General features: G+C 35.6%; 1 protein-coding gene across 1 annotated transcript in view; it reads left to right on the forward strand.

The window, feature by feature from the left end:
* TBC1D22A (TBC1 domain family member 22A) overlaps nt 1-19942 on the forward strand; it is a 200231-nt gene that overhangs the window by 2093 nt on the left and 178196 nt on the right. Inside the window, exons 2-4 of the mRNA XM_068402188.1 lie at nt 366-422; nt 2660-3000; nt 3695-3874. Coding sequence (XP_068258289.1) covers nt 366-422; nt 2660-3000; nt 3695-3874 — 578 coding nt within the window. The remainder of the gene's footprint in view (nt 1-365; nt 423-2659; nt 3001-3694; nt 3875-19942) is intronic.

Below are 19942 nucleotides of genomic sequence, written 5' to 3' on the forward strand. Positions count from 1 at the left end.
TTTTTTTTGCAAGAGATAAATGAATAAATGATAAATCAGAAAAGAGAATTTAAAAGGAGTATAGATTCTTATTGTGGAGTTAACTTTTTTTTCTTGTATAAATTCCTGGTCAGAAAAATAAGTCGGCCTAAGTTAGCCTAGGCCTTAAAAAGAGCTCCTGTTTGGCAAATTATGATTTTTATTAAGTTACTTTTTAGTATACGCTTCAATTTCAGCTACATTATTTTTAGTAGTATGTGGGATTCTTTGACATGGAAAACTGTTGGAACATTTTAGTTCTGTTTATTATTGACTGTCTGTTTAATACACAGAAAAACACCAAACGTTTTATTATTTTTGTGACGAGTCTTTCTCTTTTCCTTTAGTATTCAACATGTGTATGGAGCTCAGCATCCACCTTTTGATCCATTATTGCATGGAACGTAAGTTAACCTAATACTTAAATATTCAAGGTAACTTGGATCTCCTCTGCCTTCTCTCCTCTTTTCTTCCTTGTTGGCTATAAAGCTTATTGTTAATCATCCTTTTTTCAGTTTTTGTCATAATCTTGACTTCTCTGGTCTCACTTCTCTTTTGTGACTTCATGATGCTTACCATATTGGAAGCAACAAATCAGCTGTTGAGTTCTTAACTAACATAGATTGCTAACTTTTATTATCTGTTTGCAGTGCCTTATAAATTGGAAATTGTATGGTAAATACTAATCTTAATTTAGCAGATGAAGCTTACGACTGAGGTGTAAGCAGCTTTCCTGCATGTATCTTTCTGTTGATGGACTAGCTTTATTTGTCTATCTGTAAGAGCAAGGAGTCAGTTTGTGGTGTAGATCATTTTGAGGCAAAGGTGGGCATTTTGTTTGTGAGCGAGAAGACAGTAGGCAGAATAGATTTTACAGTGATCTAAAAGTTTATTGCCTTAGATCATGATTATTGGATGTCAGAACAGAACATATGTGATCGACATTATGTTAAACATCATTAGTAACCAAGTACATTTCATGCTGATAACCCACAATTAATGCAAGTGAATGATTTTCATCTCCTTATGGCTGAGGTGTTTAGCAAAATTCTGCATTCTGACAGCTTCTGCTTTTTATGTTTTTCTTTATTGTCCTTTTTTTTTTTTTTAATAAAGACAGTTTGTTTTCAGCTTTGTCAAGGACAAAGTTGTTTGTGGTTTGTTGGTAGATTTCACAGCTCTTCTGAAACCAGCATTGCTGTTAAAATGGTGTATATGAGAATTTTGGGAAAAGTGTATGACCAATGAAATGAACGGCCCAAAGCGGTAAGGACAAAAAATAATGTTAGAAGGAAAAGTATTGGCTTGGAAGGAGGTGGTACTTCAAGTAGAGTTTTTAAGGACTGGTTTGTAATGGCACAAGAAGTAAACATGTGCTAGTTAATTTTCAGATGATAGAGTTGAAGGCAGTTGAAATATGTGACCTTGAGGACTGAAGAAAAAGGAATGGGATGAATTGGTTCAAAATGTGGAGTTATAAAGAGAGACTTGGTAACAAAAACTAGAAGATTATTGCTTGAAATAATGACAGAAGAGGAGAAAGACCTTGCTGTTTTAGACAATGATGACAAGTTGGTTGAAGGTGTTAATGTTGTAGCACGTGTTAGGACAGATATTCCCTGTAATGCGTAACGGGAACATTACTGACATTGTATGAAGACTGTGAGAGAACTACTTCTGATTTCCAATTCTGGCTGCCTTGTCTTAACAGAAGAAGGTTAAACTAGCACAGGTCGAAAGACAGGGATGGTCAGAAAGGGCAATTAAATTAATAGCAGTAACTTTATTTTGAGAGCAGACTGGGAAACTCTCTCAACTTAATGCCTTAATTAGCTAAATCTGAAGGGAGATGTGATTGCTCTGCTTTACTGTAAGTGAGAACAATTGCCAAGCTAGGGATGGATACTTGGTTCATCTCTCTTATACTGCGTGTTGACAGAGGTACAAAAGGTTAGGAGCTGATCATAGTACACTTAGACTAGTAACTAGAGGAGATATCCTGCCTATGAGAAGAGCAAAGTTCTGAAGCAAATTGTACTGGAGTGCCTGAATGGGGAGGAATGATAGATCTAATGAGTTTTAAGGTGAGACTTGATTTGTTTATCACAGTGATTGTATTACGTGATTGCTTATGATGACTTTGGAGTAGACCTGATGACTTGATTACTGCTTCTCTGTTGTTATGCAGCAATTGCATTGAAAGGCCTGAAATCTCTACAGAAGTTAATGAAGCAAGAGAAGTGCAACGTATCCTGTCTATTTTATAAACTGTTCCAGTAGTATTCCTTTTATTTGACTTTGGGGTTGGTCTTTGTTTGTTTGGTTGGGTTTTTTTTTTGGTTGTGGGGTGTTTTTTTTGTTTGCTTTGTTTTGTTTTGTTTTTTTTTTTAAGACAAGGGAAGGAAGGATTTGTTCAGCTTCTGTTCAAAGCTAAGAAGAGTCATTTTTTACCTGCCCTTGTTCTCTGCCATATTCAGCTGTATGTTATTAGGGTGGACATAGCAGTAACATGAGTGGAAAGAGATACATATTTGCTACCTGTATAATGTCAAGCACAGACTTTCGTTTTTTGGCCCTATCCATAGTGTTTTGCCTACTCCATTGCTAGTTCTCTAAATATTGTTTGTTTGTTTTTGCACAGCTTGATAAAACCAGGTTCAAAGCCACCTACGACTCCGGTGAAACTAAAGAAAGTCAGCACCTTCCAAGAATTTGAAAGTAACACAAGTGATGCATGGGATCTTGGGGATGATGATGATGAACTCTTAGCAATAGCTGCTGAAAACTTAAATACAGAAGTGGTCATGGAAACGGCTCACAAAGTAATTCAGAATCACAGCAAGTTACAAGAACAGCATAAATTTCAGGAAGAACGTCTACAGGAAGAAAACCAAGTAGGATCTGCAGAGCTGACTTCAGTTGCGTGTGGTGATAATAGGCTTGTTAAATCAGTCAGCGAAGGTCATACATCGAGTTCATCAGGTATGTTAAGAAGTGAAAAAAGATGTTGAATATCAAGTGAGGAGAGCTATAGTATTTGCCCTTTAGGACATTAGCCCCTTCTCAACCTTTTCTTAATACCACAGGAAAACACTATTAATCAATATTTATTGATTTAAGGGAGATACTGCATGCCATACTAAACCGTAAAGCATGTGTGTAAGAAATACATGGGTAAGGGAAGAATAATTAAACTTTTTTGTTTTCGGCCTTAATACATCCTTGGTTTTGGGAGGAAGTTGCACTATTGAATGTATTTTAATGGTTAACTGCACCAAGATGTATGCAGTTAATAGTATTCCTACTATTGTGAAAAATTATTATTAAAATGTTGCTGTATAAAGTATATTGAAAAACAGAGAAAACCATACATGTGGACTGGGAAGTTCATCCTTGTGTGATCTGGTCTGTGTTTTATGTATAAACTTCAAGGTAACCAATTACAATGATTGCTGTTAGTATGATCTCTAACTGATGTGTTTTAATTGTGGAATACTGCTTGGAAGAGGCATGCTCCTCCTACTAGATCCAAGTCATTTGAAGTCCAAACTTGTGCTATTCTTGAGCTTACATTTCTCCAAAACATAATTATATGTTAAATTTGCAAATTAAATTCAAGTTATTAGTAGCCTTTTCACTAGTTGAGGCTAACTGTTATACTTCTTTTTCCCTTCAGATAATGCTAGTGAAAATTCTTCCATGCAGAGATCACAGTCCCTTCCACAAACTTCCACACCTCCCTTGGCGAGTGGAATGGCAGACTGTAATACCTCAGTTACTCCTGCATTGACTGAAAGAGAAGCATCCCGATTAGACAAATTTAAGCAGCTACTTGCTGGCCCCAATACGGATCTTGGTGAGTGTTTCTTACAGGAGCTATGAATTACATCTAATGTTCTTTAACTATAAAATTTTCCTGTTTGATGTACTGTTCTGCCTGATGGTTTGGTTAGGATCTAATCCTTTCAACATTTAGAATTGATCTTGCAAAAGAAAGACAATATAATTGAATGCTTGTAGTATTCATGCTTGTAATATGCAATTTGTATACATCCTACTAATACGTAGGGTGTTAGATGGCTTCTTGTTCTTTTCATTCTCACGTTATTTCTTCCTACTGGACTAATCTCTGGAGAAAAAACAAGGTATAATTAGCTGTGCTTAGTGTTAATGCCTGATAATGGAACTGCATGCAGTATAAGAATGATTCTCAGGCTTAGAAATATGAATGTGAAAAACAATGCGGCGTGGAAGTATTACTGCTTGTCTAATCAGTGAGCATTCTTCATGTTCACGGACTGATACAGTAGTTCTGTGTCTCATCTGTGAATGCTGACAACATGTTAATGTGAAAACAAATGTATTGTCAGATAACTTGACTGTTCCCTTTGTGCACTGGATTTTAACTGCTGAATAGTGAATACAAGTGCTGAGAGGGTATCACAGAATCAAATGGATTTGTATCCCAAGTGAAAATCTGGAGCAAGTAGAAATACTACACTGCATTTGGAGAACTTGGCGGGTCACTTAAAAGTAGGAGTTTCTGCCAAAATAATTAATAAACAAAATGACTTTGAGTTAGACAATTCTGGAAGATATCTACGGGAAACTCTTACGGAAGGAAGTAGAAACTGCATGTTTGCAGTTCTTGAATTGACACTTTCCTGCCCTGTAGTTGTCATGAGACTTCTTCAATATAATATAGTTCAAGTTGTGGCTTTTTTTTTTCCATTCTGTGCTGTGTCTTATTGTGAGATTGATGCTAGCAAAGTAGATCTGTGGAAATGATACTAACTAGATGGGATTTAACACTTCAGTGAGTTATAGGACATTCTTATAAAATGCAACTGTGAATAAACGCTGAGGTGTTAAATCACGTATTTTATATAAGCTTGAAAATGATAATCAAATATCACTTTCCCTTTGATCTAACAGATGTTATGATCTATGTGATTGCAACTGACATGAAAACTCAACTTCTAAGAATGTTGTAATGGTAGAAATCTTTGTTACATAAGGTTACAAAGTCAGAGGGAAGACAAAGTTTAATTTAAACCTATCCATTTCACTTTCACTGTCAAATTGGATGGGAATACTTTCCCAGTAAATCAAATTTAGGGATTAAAGTAAAATATTTTGGAAGAGAATGAAAGAAAATTTCCACTCTTACTAGGGGTGCAGTCATCCTGACTGTGGTGAGAGTTTGGTCAATGTTATTTAAACAAACTGGGTTTGTGTTTTTCCCTAATGAACTTTCTAAATCTCACACAGAAATGTACATAGGAATATGAAATTTCAGTATGTTGCTCTTATATCTAATAAGCTCTCAATATTCTTTCTTGTAGATATCACTAAATAATGCCTTTTCTATGTCTGTTTATAGGAAGCTTGTTCTTTCTCTCACTGTACAAATTGTAATGAGTACAGAATTTGAAGTTGTGTGAATTAGAATTTTAAGTCCAGTTTTGATCTTTTGATACAAATATTTTGACTTTTGTATCCGGGATACATCCCGTAGCATTTCCTAATGTATCTATAAATAATTAATGATTTTTCTTAGTGAAATAAATGAACTCTTTATTGATGACACAGAGGCTCGTGATGATCATGAAGCTATTAGTCGTGGATCATATGTGATTGTAGTGCTCAGACTATATTATGTGTATATCTTAGGGAAGGTCTGTGTAAGCATATACAAACGTGTATGCGTGTAAGCATATGTACAGTTCATGAGACTCTGTGTGCATGTGTGTATGCATTTTTGGGAGATATTTGGTTTATCTCCATGTTACAATGAAGACTATGTTTAAAAAGGATTCCTGATTTATGATGACCAGTAGTAGCCTGGGAAACTGTTGTGGGTTGTGCGTGGTGGGATTTTTTTTTGTTGTTGTTGTGTGTGGGTGTTTTGTTTTGGCGTGGTGTGTTTTTTTTTTTTTCTTTTCAGAGTAATACTGAAAATGGACTAAGGTAGAACTAGGTAACAGGCTCCAAGCTAACATTTGTAGTGAGTAATGAAAGGACAGGTAGCTATTCTCGTTGCAGCTGGCTCATTTTCTTTGTGTGTGGTGTTGTATGTGTGGGTCTTCGTTTTGTATTAGATCCACAGATAGTTGGATTTTATTTGTCATGATGAATTGAATTAGTGGGTAGTAGTCTTTGAGGCATTTTAGGAAATATTTCTGTTTATTTCTGCATGTAGTCCTGTTGGTTTTGCTTGGAAGCAGTACTAGTAGAAGTAAAGTATTTCTGTTGACTCTGTTTTCTTGATATAGTTTTGCATACTGTTGAAAGATAATGCGACAAGTCCTTTCAAAGCAATAAGAAATAAGTTAATCTGTGGAACTGAAACAATGTTGTGCACATCTTCAACTCAAGACTTTTGTCTCATAACGTGAGAAATCAACATAGACTGAGAACACACAGTAATACAAATGACCTTGAAATCCTTTCAGTCGCACTGAGTAATGGTTATCCTATAAAGACAGTGTAAAATGCAATATTAGTCTTATATGTCAACTAGAGGTTGTGAAAGAGTGTATCCTTTCACAAGAGAACTCTCAAAAAGATGGATTATGCATATAAATTTGGAAGTGAAGATTATTTTAGCCATTGAAGTCCACTAATAGATTTTGAAGTTGGGTTTTGTCCATAGGTTGGATGTTGTGAAGTTGTGGAAACCGGTAGGTTCTATCAACCCCATGAAACTATACACTGAGCAAAATAATATACCAGGTGTATAGCCTGCAGTTGGGATATGAATCCACTGGTAAATATTACATATATAATGACAGAGACATTCTTAAGGTTTCTGTGTATAGTTTTATCCAGCATATGCTTTTGTAAACAAATAGTTATTAGAGGAAGGCACAAACTAGGAAAGAAGAAAAAAAAAAAAAACACCAACCCAGAATTCTCAGAATAGAAAAGAATTAATTCTTTTAAGTTACTTAACTCTTATTTATTATTAAGGGCATATTTCCATGCTCAAAACTGCCCTTATCTCATTTTTTAATGTTTTGTACAGCTGAACTAATAAACTCACTCTTGTAATTTATAATTGCCCTTGTAGTTGTTCTGAGTCTTCCCTTAAGCCCTCCTAACACGCTTTACTTCTCTGTCCTGCAGGCCTTTTTGTTGTTTGTGTGATAAACAGATAAAAATAACATGACTTATTTCCATTTGGCACTTCTTATTTGACTATTGCTATGCTGTTACTACCTCTAATATAAATGGGGAAAGTATAATGTGAATTGGATGTCAAGCGTAGTTAGCTATATAAAAGCAACCCCAGTTCTTATAGAAATGTTACTTCTAGGTATATGATTTGTGCTGTAGGAGAGAGGTATTCAAGAGCCCTGACAATATACCTTCAAGTAGTATTACAATGCAAAGAATGGGGAGATAATCTCATAAAGTTGAAACTACAAAGTGAAACCTGCTAAACAAGCTGAACCATGTTACAGCAAGAAATGTGGGCTGGTAGAAGCAGCCTATTGTAAGCAGCAGTTTTGATTGGAGAGGGACTTGAGGACTGACCCCCTGTCGATTAGGTCGTGTTGAGGTATACTGGGAGCAAATTCAGGAAGGATGGGACTGGAGATGGCAGTACGGCTGTGTTTAGTGGACAGCTGTAGACTAGGCTGTGGGGTCTATGTGCTTGCATAGCCTCCCACTCCTGGTGCTGCCTGCCAGGTTATTCAGAGAGAACAATTCATGCTGGTTGTTCTGTGTAATGAGCCTGTGCTTATGCTTGCCTTGCAGTCAATTTGATGTAGATCTACTTTGTTTCAGGCCTTGTCTTTCCTTATAATGGACCTTGGGTTACTGAATGAAGATGGACTCTGTGCTTGCAGAATCTTTTGCAAACAATTGGTTGCTTTAAGAGGAGGGGAAGGGACGGGACTTCAAAAAAGCAGTGTAGGGAGAGTGTCTGAGAAGAAACTTCTCTTTCCTTCAGCAGATCACTGTTTACATATTTAAGAGGGACAGTACTGCTATCTCTGTCCGGTTTCCAATTTAAGTTTAATTCTAATACATTTCTTAGACTTGTGTTTTTAAGTAGTCTTTTATAATGTTTTAGGGAGATGTTTGCTATGCAAACACAATATAAGCAAACTATGTTGATAAAATCAGTCTGACTTACAACTACAAACAAGTTATCTCATACTTGTAACCTCAGCAGAGCAGATGGTTTTGTAATATCAGTTTAAAGAATAGCTTGTTTAAACACTTCCTTAACTCCCTCTTTATCTTCAAATCAACTAATTTTATGCTTCTTTTCCACACATATAGCTAATGAGTATGTAATTGGATGTCAGAAACAGGCTTATTTAAATCAAATGACCAACAGTAAGCTTGGTGTACTGTGTTCTATTGATTTGATAAAGCTTCATAATACTGTAATGCTACTGTTATGCAACATAGCACATGTATATCAAATTTTTCAAAGTCAAAACAACTCATTTCTTAAGCGATAAAGTTCTTCTGTGCATCAAGGTGACGTTTCTTTCTACTTAGTCACAACGTATTCTAAGTTGAGCGAAATAACATATTGAAGTTTTAGCATACTACCTTGGTAAAAATAATAGAGCGCCCTGTAAAAGTACCCATGAAAATGGTAAAGCATTCCTATCTTAATTTACTCATATTGCTGTATTCTATATTCACCTTCAAAAGCTCTGTTTCATTGCACTTTTAAAAAACTCATCCATTTCTCTTACTCATTCTAACAAAGTCTCTAAAAATAAAACCTTTGCAGAGGGCACCACAAGCTGCTGAGTGGGGTGCTGTCTCTTAGCCAGTCCTTTGTTACAGAAGTAGTAGATAACATTGTGAAGTCTTACAGAGCTTATAAACAATAGCTGAACTTTTGATTAATCTGATGGCAAAAATTAATTCTGTAATTTTACAGGAATTACAAATGGTGTAATCTCAGGTTATCTTAATAGCTGGTTGCTTCTGTGTACTATAATAAAAGAATTCTAGAGTGCTTCTCTAGAAATGAAATTTAGAAAGAAAACTTATTAGATGTGTCTTTTTCCCATCAGAGTGGTCATCTGTATTGTTGCAGCAACTTGAAAAGTAGGATTTTCCTATTTGTGCTTACAGTTGTTTGTACATTCTAGATGTATATTAAACCTGATTAAACATAGTAATTATCTTTTATTTATGGTTCATAAATACAGTAGTCTGTAGCAGCAGTCTGTTATGCCCTTTAAAACTCTTTGAAACTTTTCAGTAACATCAGTTTGACAATAACTATTGTCAATGGCAATTGACAATGACAATACAAAATCTATTAATTGAAAAGAACTTGATAAATTTTTTTCCCAGCCTCATTAATTTATCTGAACTGAACTGCATAGCGATTTGTCTCTATGCTCCTAGTCCATCCATGTCATTTAGAATTTTATAGCCCTCTATAGTTTTGAATTATTTGTAGTTGATCACGTTAGTGCTTATTCTTCTTCCAGTTCATTGATTTGTAGTATAAAGTGAACATGTGTCCTACCACTGCTTCATGTGACATGCCATTAGTCATATCTATCTTTTCAAACTATTGTCAGCGAGATGTGTCCTCCCTGATTCCTGTTCTGTTCTAGTTAGCTTGTTATCTGTAAGACATGCTTGCCTTTTCAGCTAATAAACAAGACTAATAAGGTCAGTACTCTACCAGTAGGCTTTGGATCATCTGTTTTTTTTTTAAATCTTCTGAAAGAAATCAGTGCTACATATCCATAAATTATTCCTTATATTAATTGCTTTTTGCAGAACTAGTATTTTATCTTCTGTTTTCTGTGGCTTGGTCTCATAACTTGTGGTTTCATGTAATAATCAGCATTTATTCTGATTACTGCTTTAGTGGGATATTTCAATTTAAAGGTATTAATTTGTTTTCATTGTAACTAGGTGATAATAGGTTCTTGAAACAATTTTGAGAGGATTTTGCGTAGTTTGTCTCCAGAGGATGTATTTCTCTTTTGTAAAGATACTTGGCTGACATAGTAGTAATTGCATTACATAATAAGTGTTGACATTTTTAACTAGTTTGTTCTGTATTGGACCAGTCTGTGAATTTTTATTTTTAGTAAACTTTTTCTTCCAATTTTTCTTCAGTTTTCTCTACCTTCTCTGATCTCAGGTTTTCAGTGTACTGTGTTGTTTTTTTTTTTTTCAGTTCCTTTTTCATGCCCATATTTCCTAGTATTCAAAATACTAGTTAAAATAATTAATTTAGTAATTTGGGACTGTAACTACTGAAAGGCAGATAATGTTTTTAGCATAAGCTAGAGGAAAATTATTTTTTTTGCTAAATTTACATTTTCAAAGAAAAAAATAGGAAGTGTTATTATAGAAATTACAGGAATTACAAAGGATGTGATCTCATATTATCTCATAACAATAGGTGGTTGCCTCTGTGTATTATAATAGAATTCTAGGGTGTTTTTTTAGAAATGAAATTAGTTTATTTTCTAAATCAAGATTTAGAAAGCAAACTTAGGTTGCAAAAATTACAAAGTTCTAGTAGTTATTTGCTATACTGTTGATGCTGGCTATATAGCTAGCAAACTTTTCTTAAAGTGTATCTGTCAAAAATGAATCATGGGAAGTTAGAAGAATTCCATAACCAGAGACTGGTTATGGTACAGGGTCGTATTGAAGTTACTCAATATGACAGTAACTGTAACTCCTTCCCTTCCTTCAGCTGTACCTTCAAGATTATCCGCAAAAACAAACCAGAATAAAACCCCTTTCTATTATGACACTTGTAATATAATTTCAGTCATTTATATCTGACACATTTTCGGTTACTTTATTTTTTACACCCATGTCTAGAGAAAAATATAGAGCAAACACTTTAATCATATTTAAAAAGTCCATATTCCTTTAAAATGAACACTGGTTCATTTTTGTTACTTCGTGTAATATTCTAGTCTAGGAAAAAGCAAATAACTTCATTATTTTCACTGTAGGATACATTGGTGCAGATACAGAAGCCATATATATCTGCATTATAATGTTTAGAACTGTTAGTTGTTATCTTTTTCCATTTGATCTGAAAACATCAGTAAGTATCTGCATCAGTCTCATTTGTGTCTCATACACATATTTGCAAAATTTAAGGTGCCCTGACATTTAAACAGTTCTTGATTGTAGCAAAAGGCTTTACAGTTATACTTTCTTTTGCTCTCACAGTAAGACCAAGGATTGTGTAAATTTATTTTTGTTCAGCCACACATGAGAATATATGGTAATAGAAAATCAAAAATACATTTTTCAGTATTCAACTTGACTGCAATTAAATGCACTCTATAATATTAGTTATTACGTTTAGCATTGTTTGATGAACGTACAGTATCAGGTATCAGTTGTCTGGCGTCATATAGATTAATGCAATTTGAATTATAAGCTTTATATGGTCCCAAGAGTGATCCCTACTGAATTGCATGATGTTGTTGTTATGCAGTTCTAGTATTCTTTGGGATGTATTAAACATCTATGTTTTGATTATACTTGATGAAAACTACTCAACCAAGAAATAGTTGCTGGAAGTGAATGGTCAACAATTAGTATCATAGAATCATAGAATGGTTTGGGGTGGAAGGGACCTTCAAAGATCATCTAGTTGACATCTCTCAATAGATCAGGTTGCTCAAAGCCCCATTCAACCTGACCTTGAACACTTCCAGAGATGGGGCATCCACAACTTCCCTGGGAGGCCTGTTCCAGTGTCTCACCACATCATAAAAAATTTCTTCCTTATGTCCAATTTAAGACTACTCTCAGTTTAAAACTATTACACCTTGTCCTGTTGCTACAAGCCTTGGTAAAATGCATCTCTCAATCTTTCTTATAAGCCCTCTTAAAGTACTGAAAGGCTGCAATGAGGTCTTCCTATCCAGGCTGAACAACCGCAACTTCCTCAGCCTTTCCTCACAGGAGAGGTGTTCCAGCCCTCTGATCATTTTTGTGACCTCCTCTGGACCTGCTCCAACAGGTTCCATGTTTTTTCTGTACTGAGGACTCCAGAGCTGGATGCAGTACTCTAGGTGAGGTCTCACGACAGCAGAGTAGAGGGGCAGAATCACCTCCCTCGACCTGCTGGCCACGCTGCTTTTGATGCAGCCCAAGATATAGTTGGCTTTCTGGGCTGCAAATGCAAATTGCTGGCTCATGTCCAATTTCTCATCCACCAGTACCCCAAGTCCTTCTCCTCAGGGCTGCTCTCAATCCCTTCAGCCTACAGCCTGCATTGATCCAAATTCCTGTGTACACACAAAATTACCTTTGTAGTTACCACTAATTGAACACTGAAAAAAATGAGAATTAGCGTTCTACTACAAATTGCAAAATTCATTAATTAAAAGTTTCTTTTTCATGTAGGATCAAGTTTTAGCAGAGTTTTTAGGATATCATATACCCCTTATTGTATTGATTTGTGATCAGATGTTCAAAAATCATCATTAAGCCTGAGTCATGTGGTGGACAATATGATTCAGAGGTGTATTTTACTGTGGATGGAGCTGGGAGAAAGAAAGGTGCTATATGATGAAGTATTCTTGCAGGTTTTTTTTCTTTAATTTATTTTAATTTGGTGTGCTGTCTCCCTTTTTTTCCTGGTAGCATCATGAAAGAAGAACTTACACAGACACTAGGTGAAATCTGCATTATCATAGTAAAAGGGGCTGGGGTGAGAAGTTCAGTGTTCCCTGTGATAGTCATAGACTCTCTGAGGGAGCAGCCTTGCCTGCTTCCCACACCACTGTGTAGATGACACAGCAGGCGAGGAACTTACTAGGAATGTCACCAACAAGGCTATCGAGAAGTTTGAACTTTCTATGGTCCCTGAAGCTTTTGAACATCAAGATTAGCAATTTACATGTTGTAATGAGTGGCACATCCTGCTTGTAAGTCAGTTTACCAAGACTCAAGGAAGTATAATTCATCTTGTATGTTTTCTTGCCACCAGCTCTTCCGCTGTTAAAAAAATAGAAACTTAATTCACAGTTAGTTACTTCATTGGAGACTTGAATTTGTGCATCCGTTGAGAAATTGTCGTATTAATCTTTCTGCAAATGTTTTGCCTTATTGTAGGAATTAACTGTCATCTTCAGAAAATGGGTTGATGATTTGACCCTCTGTTTTCAGCTGCTTTTGATGGTGAAAAGAACCAGAACCTAAATTATAGTATGAAATTTTCATAAGATTCCTTGATCTTGCAAATACTTTCTGAAACATCAGTACAGTCTGTTAAATATGTCTCCTTTGCAGGATAGCATTTTTCACACATGCAAACAGATTATAATCTGATTTTTTAATGCAGTATAACTGGAAATTGTTTTGCAATAAAGTGTGTCAGCTTCAAACATAGCTCTAAAGAAGCATCCTTTGAAATTATGACTCAATAGTTCACATTTAGAAAATGCCTAGAAGAAAGGCAGAATTGTTATTAATTTTCCTAATTGCAAGATGTAACTGAAGAATTCCTTTTAAAACATACTTATATTTTCTTACAATCAAAAGTCTTACATTTACAATTTTTTACTATGTGCACTGCTTTTTCAATATGAAAGATGCCTATTAAGAGAGTTATGTTTGCCAGTTTAAGCTGGAACAGAAGGTAGTGTAAATTAAAGGTAGAACCATTGTAGTAGTTTAAGTTTGAGAAGTACATGGAAGAAAGCTTAAATACGAGAAGCGTTTTCTCTGAAAATGTACTTCCGAAGTTTGCGTCTTGCTTTTATATTTTGAAGGAAGTCCAGAACTGGAAGATATAGATAAAAAAATGTATAAAGCAGTTATTGCTTGGGAAGGTAATCACAGTGGAACGTATTTATTTCACTGTGTATGCTTGTGCTATGATGCCTTCCTGATAATGGAGGTTAGATAAGCCCTCATGTGTTTTAGCAATAATGGACATCTACTCTAGAGATGTAAGGCATGTTTGCATTTAACTGAGAAAACGTCATGTGGATTAGAGGTTATGGGCTAGCCTGTTACCAGAATTTGATAATAGAGGTGGGGAAATTAGGGAAAAGCTCTTGAACGTTTAAAAAATTGTAGCTCTTACTGTATTAATTATGACTCTTTGCTTCAATGATTGTATTGGAAATACAATGTTCGGTTTAGGTATGGATGAGGTTCTTTGACAGCTAGGTGTTTGCTCTTGGTTAATGCTGATAATTAAAATGAGAGTAAAAGGATTTCTCATTGTACATACTAGCAGTTTTTTATTTTTTGTGAACTGTGAGCTGAGTTCAGTTTCTCTCCTCCCTTAGTGCTTGAACACAAGCTGGAATTCAACCTTGTTTCATGTCTTTCCAAATCCATGAAACATTTAGGAGGAATGCACTACAATCCCAGCATCCTTCTCACTTTGAGCTGATCAGCAGACATTAGCTCTCCTTGGAGGCAGGAAATACTAAAATGTCAGATGCCTGAAAGTGGCACAGAATTCACAATGTTAACATGAACAGAAAGAGCCAAATTCCATAATTGAAAGGCAATCTGTAAAATGTTTTGGATGACCAAGTCAGTTTGTCCATTTTGCAAGATTGCCTGCTTTTTTTTATTTGACTTTCCCAAGCTCAACTTTGAATGCATTTGGAGGAAGTGATCCACGAGCAGAACTGTAGCTCGTTAGGTGTATTCCATGTGAAATTCTTTGCCTGGTCAGGAGCCTCTTTATTCTGTACATCATGGAGTTTATCAGCAGGTTTCCTCCTAAGCCAAAGATATTGAGGGAAATTATAAAAAGAAAGGAAGTCTTTGCTTTTTTTATGTGGTAAATAAACATACATTGTAGGTAGACTTACTGATTTTGGATTTTTTTGTTAATGGGGGAAGTTCTCTAGTACTACCTCTTGTGAATAATTGCATGAATTTTGTGGCTCAGTAATCTAGAGATGTATCTGTGAATCCTGATTATTTTAGTTCTGCCTTTCTTGTACTATAGTTTCACTATGAAGGACCAGTGTCAGTTAGATTGCATTTTTGAATGTAGATATTGCAATAGTGCTTTTTTTTTAAAAAGTTAGTTTACTTAGTTTGTTTTGTAGGACTCTTTTCTTAATAACATGAAGCTTTAGTATTATAATAAGTAAATTTATGCCTTGGTTATTTGTTCCAAATGCATATGAATATTTAAAAAAAAAAAAAAAAAAAAAAAGAGAAGGGGAGCTGGAACACAGCTGACATTGTCCAAAAGTAAATAATTACTACTTGGCTATTCACTTAAAAACTGGATTTTTCTTGTGATTGTTCAACAGACTGCAAAATTCCATTTTCTCCCCAAACAGGGGAAATAAATACTATCTGTTATTTCTAAAGAAGTGGGAAAATTGTCTCCTTTAATTAACTGTTACTGTAAGTGGTATTTCCTTTTTTCTATGTTTCTGTATAGAGAGATACTTTAGTCCTACTTGGAAAGATTGTTAGAGACTGTTTGAATGACTTTAAGGTAAAAATAAAAACAGCTGATGATGCACAGAAATTGAGCATTGCAGGAGAACTATGAAAAACTGTCATTTAAAATCTTCTGTTAGCTTAGTTGTTTTTCGTTACTTATTTTCATAATTTATGTTGTTGGCTTCACTTGTTGCAATTCTTTCTTAGTGGTTTTATTAATCTTCCTTTTTCCTTAGTTTTCCTGATCTTCTGTTCACTTGCTTTCTCATACCTTCTAACACCAACCTCATCTACCTCTGCTTCTCTGACTTTCTACGTGAAATAGCGGACAAGGTGTACTTTCTTGCTCTTTTCTAGCAAAGGTCCTCAAAAGGGTCTTACCCTGTATTTACAACATTGGATCGGACTTTATCTTCTGTTTTCTGCATGAATTCAGAAGAACTCTTAGTTTCATTGAGAAGTTTAAGGGCAGTGTTTGCTTGAAAAAGAAATTTAATGAAGTGCCGAACAGACCTATTATTCATTTTGGAAACCAGTTGCTTTGGTTGCCATAGTAATAACAAGCCCTCTGTTATTTTCTGTATGTACTGCCTGTATTGTAACATGCTGTTGGGGGAGCTGCAGTTCCATGAATCTGTGCTCTTGAAAGAATTTTCCAGCTTTGTATAGTTAAATTATCCCAAGATATTTATGTTATAGGAGCATAAAACATGTAAATCTAGCTTATCATATCTATCATGGAGTTGTCCATTCAGGCCATCACTTCATCTAGCCATTTACAGTAGCCTCAATGAAATAACAGCTGTATCAAAAATGAATAATGGATACAGAGAAATTTTGATCTCCTTTAATAATTCTTGTCTTATTTTTTGTTTATTTGTATCCGATAGAATGATGAGTTTGTAGTTCCAAAAAAAATACTTGTAGACTTGGTTGTTTCCCCTTGTGTGTTTTGGGTGTAATGGGTAATAGTTCTAGTAATAGCTCATGGGGTTAGAAAGATGGTAAATTAATGGCGTGTTTTCTTTGTAGATTGCCCCATGAAATATATATGGAATATGAAGAATCTTTAAATCTTTACTACAGTGAAAGGATCCTGTCCTAAGATTTCTTTTAGAATAATTGCTTTCAACTTTTTCTTCGTAGAGAAGAAATTTATATCTGAATGTTTTGTAGTAAACCAGATAAAACAAATTTTTCCAAAATTAAATGAATTATATAAATTTGAAGCATTTGCATACCAAGATATCCCCACCCAACAATGTTTCTGCAAAAAATAAATGCTGTCTCCTAAGCAGAAGTGACAGTTGGTTAGTGCTAGCAAATGGAATCATAGAATCATGGAATGGTTTGGGTTGGAAGGGACCTTAAAGATCATCTAGTTCCAACTCCCCTGCCACAGGCAGGGACACCTTTCCACTAGACCAGGTTGCTCAAAGCCCCGTCCAGCCTGGCCTTGAACACTGCCCCGGAGGGGGCGTCCACAACTTCTCTGGGCAGCCTGTTCCAGTGTCTCACCACCCTCACAGTGAAGAATTTCTTCCTAAGATCTCGTCTAAATCTACCCTCTTTCAGTTTAAAACTGTTCCCCCTTGTCTTATTGCTACATGCCCTTGTAAAAAGCCCCTCTCCAGCTCTCCTGTAGGCCCCCTTCGGGAACTGGAAGACTGCTCTAAGGTGTCCCCGGAGCCTTCTCTTCTCCAAGCTGAAGAGCCCGAACTCTTTCAGCCTGTCTTCATAGGAGAGGTGCTCCAGCCTGGAGATATTGGAGATAATTTTTGCTAAAATCTATGGTGATTTAGAAATATTTTGATACTTCTGGGTCACAGAGTTATGCAAAATGAGACAACTGAAAGACAAAGTAGCAATTGGGGTTCAAAGTGTTGCTTCGTAAAGTATCCTTTCAATCTGAGACAGAGTTTTTAGAGAAGGTTTTACAAGTACTGCTCTTCAGTCTGGCTAATTTCAGCTCTGAATCAGTAGGTTAAATTTAATGCTGTGCTCACATTTTTAGCAAGTGATCGTGTCTGTGATAAGAATGTTTTACGACCTCTCATTTTCAAAATAATTGTTCTGGAATTTTAAGAAAATGTTAATTATATTGAAGCAAGGATATTTTTTGCAGTACTATCTTGATTGAAAATGGTCTGATTTGTAGGGGGCATTAAAACTCCTTTGTAGAAATCCTGTCCTGGGGAGCACGTTCTTCAGCTCGTAACTAGGACATCTAATTCCTTGGGAAATCTACAAGGGGAAAGAGTTAGTATAATGACAATAAATTGAAATTATGCTTTGACTAGGGAGAATGTAACATTTCAACCAATGACAAATAGTTTAATGGTTAATTAGATATCAAATAGAGGACAAGATTCAAATATAAATGCACGTACACTTCCTTGGTACTCTCAAAGTCTTGGTTGAGGATGGATTTCTTCTGATGCCTTGATTCAGTGTTGCAAACTATGGGGCAGACATAGGTTTTTACAAGGCAGTGATTTCCAAGATTGAAACCTTCACACCTGTACTTCTATACTGCTACATTCTGTGCAGTGAAAATTAATAAACTTACTGTGTGGTTGGAGTCTGTTTGTACCCTACACAGCAGAAATGTGGTAGCTTTAGTTTTGTTCTTTATTTGCACCTAATTTAATTCTTCCATATTTAGCTTTATTAATAACAAAATCGAGAATGCTCTAATAGATGAGGACTAATTTGGGAAAAAAGGCATGTCTGTGCCATCACGGGTATAGAAATGCTGTGAGTATTAAAAAAAATCCCAAACCAAACAAACCCCAAGCCAAAACCAAAAACCCCAGCACTTTAATAATGCAAGTCTTTTCTTCAGAACTATTGTGAAGGTGTATCAGCTTGGCCGAGGCACTGTTGTGAATGAAAAGAGAGGATAACAAAGCTGTGAAGTTCAGATGAGCATTTTTTTTTGAAGAAAAACTAAAATTCAGCCTTTTTTTTGGTGTAAAATATTAGGTGTTCCTACTGCTGTGTAAACAATTATAGAAATCAATGTAGAGGAAATCAGTAGTTAAAAATTCTTCTTTTTTCCCCAATTATAGATGCATTTAGATAGGTGCTCTAGGAATGTTCCTCTCAAAGAAGTAATATCAAGTAAATTGGATTTTGTTTTCATCCTTTGCCTTAATTATTAACAATAATAGATGAATAAAAATGTTTCAGAAATTAAATATAACCTGCACCTGGACTCTTCATTGGATGCTTTTTCTGCATTTGATGTTGTATAGACAAAGGTTTTTGGTGGTTCTTTTATATTCTACTGATCTTCCTTAATAAAGATGACCTGGAATAAGAGTAGAGGGCTGAGGTGTTAATGATGAGAGAAAGGCCCTAGTTATGCTTTCACTTGTTGGAAATTGATCAGAGAAGGCTGGCTTGTACATTGTGTGTTAACAGCAAGTAATGTATATTAACTTTAACTTTTGTGTATTTTGGATGCTATACTAAAGTTTATGCTAAAATGAAATAACTCAAACTTTAAGGGCTAACTGTAAGAGTCAAACAGCTAGAATATTTTGGTGTGCATACAGCTCCAGCTGCATCATCGGACTTCTGTCTTTCAATTTACCTGCCCCATCTTAGCAAGTTATTTTTGACATATCTTTCCATTAGTTGGCATTCATCTTTTTGTTTTGTGAATCCATTGGAATAGTCATATATATAAGAGGGGAAAAAGGCAAAAAATTTTAAGGAAAGAAAGGAAATAAGAACTTGTGCTGGTGGACAGGTTGAAGAGGTAACAGATTCCCCATACAGAAAGCTGACAGAAGTGAGAAAAGTAGTGCTGTTTTTTCCAGCCTCTCTCGTCCCTCTGCTTTCTCTTTGTGAAGATGTAACATCTGTGGTTGTAGGTGAGAACTCTTTGGTGCTGTGAGATGGGTTCCAGGTTTGGAGCTTCTGTGGCTGTCAGGAGCCATGTGGGGCTGGTGACAGCTTTCAAGGCCAGGCACTCGGGCATGTGCAGGTAAACACAAGGCATTCTTCTTTCTTGGATGCCAGGAAGGATTCAGTATGGGATGTTGTGTGAGCTGACATCTTGTCTTGATTTTTATCATGTCAAGGCTGTTAATCATACCTGTTTTCTAACAATGGTTTGTCAAGTGTCTCATTTGCTTTTGTTTCTTGGAAAGATACTGTTTTTAGAGGTGTAATCAAATAGTTTTTTCTTTGCCTGACATCTTTGCAAATTTATTTGGTCTTAAATCAAGCTTCTGACCTTTGTCAGGCATTTCATATGTTTTTGTAGCTCTTTTGTGTTCTCAACAAATTAATTTCTAACTATTTGCTCCCTTGAGCGTGCTGTGTGTTACATACTGGCCGAGTATGGAACTTTTATTTTAAAAAGTCTCTTTATCATGTGTTATATGGAGAAAATTCAGCCTTAAATGGGTTTTCTATTACAAGGTATTGTAGAATACGAATGTACTTAGCGCTTCTTGGTGGGAAAGTTAAATATTCAGTAGGAAACAGGGGAGGAAAAGGG

This window comes from Nyctibius grandis, chromosome 5, assembly GCF_013368605.1.
Source record: "Nyctibius grandis isolate bNycGra1 chromosome 5, bNycGra1.pri, whole genome shotgun sequence".
Classification (NCBI taxonomy): domain Eukaryota; kingdom Metazoa; phylum Chordata; class Aves; order Nyctibiiformes; family Nyctibiidae; genus Nyctibius; species Nyctibius grandis.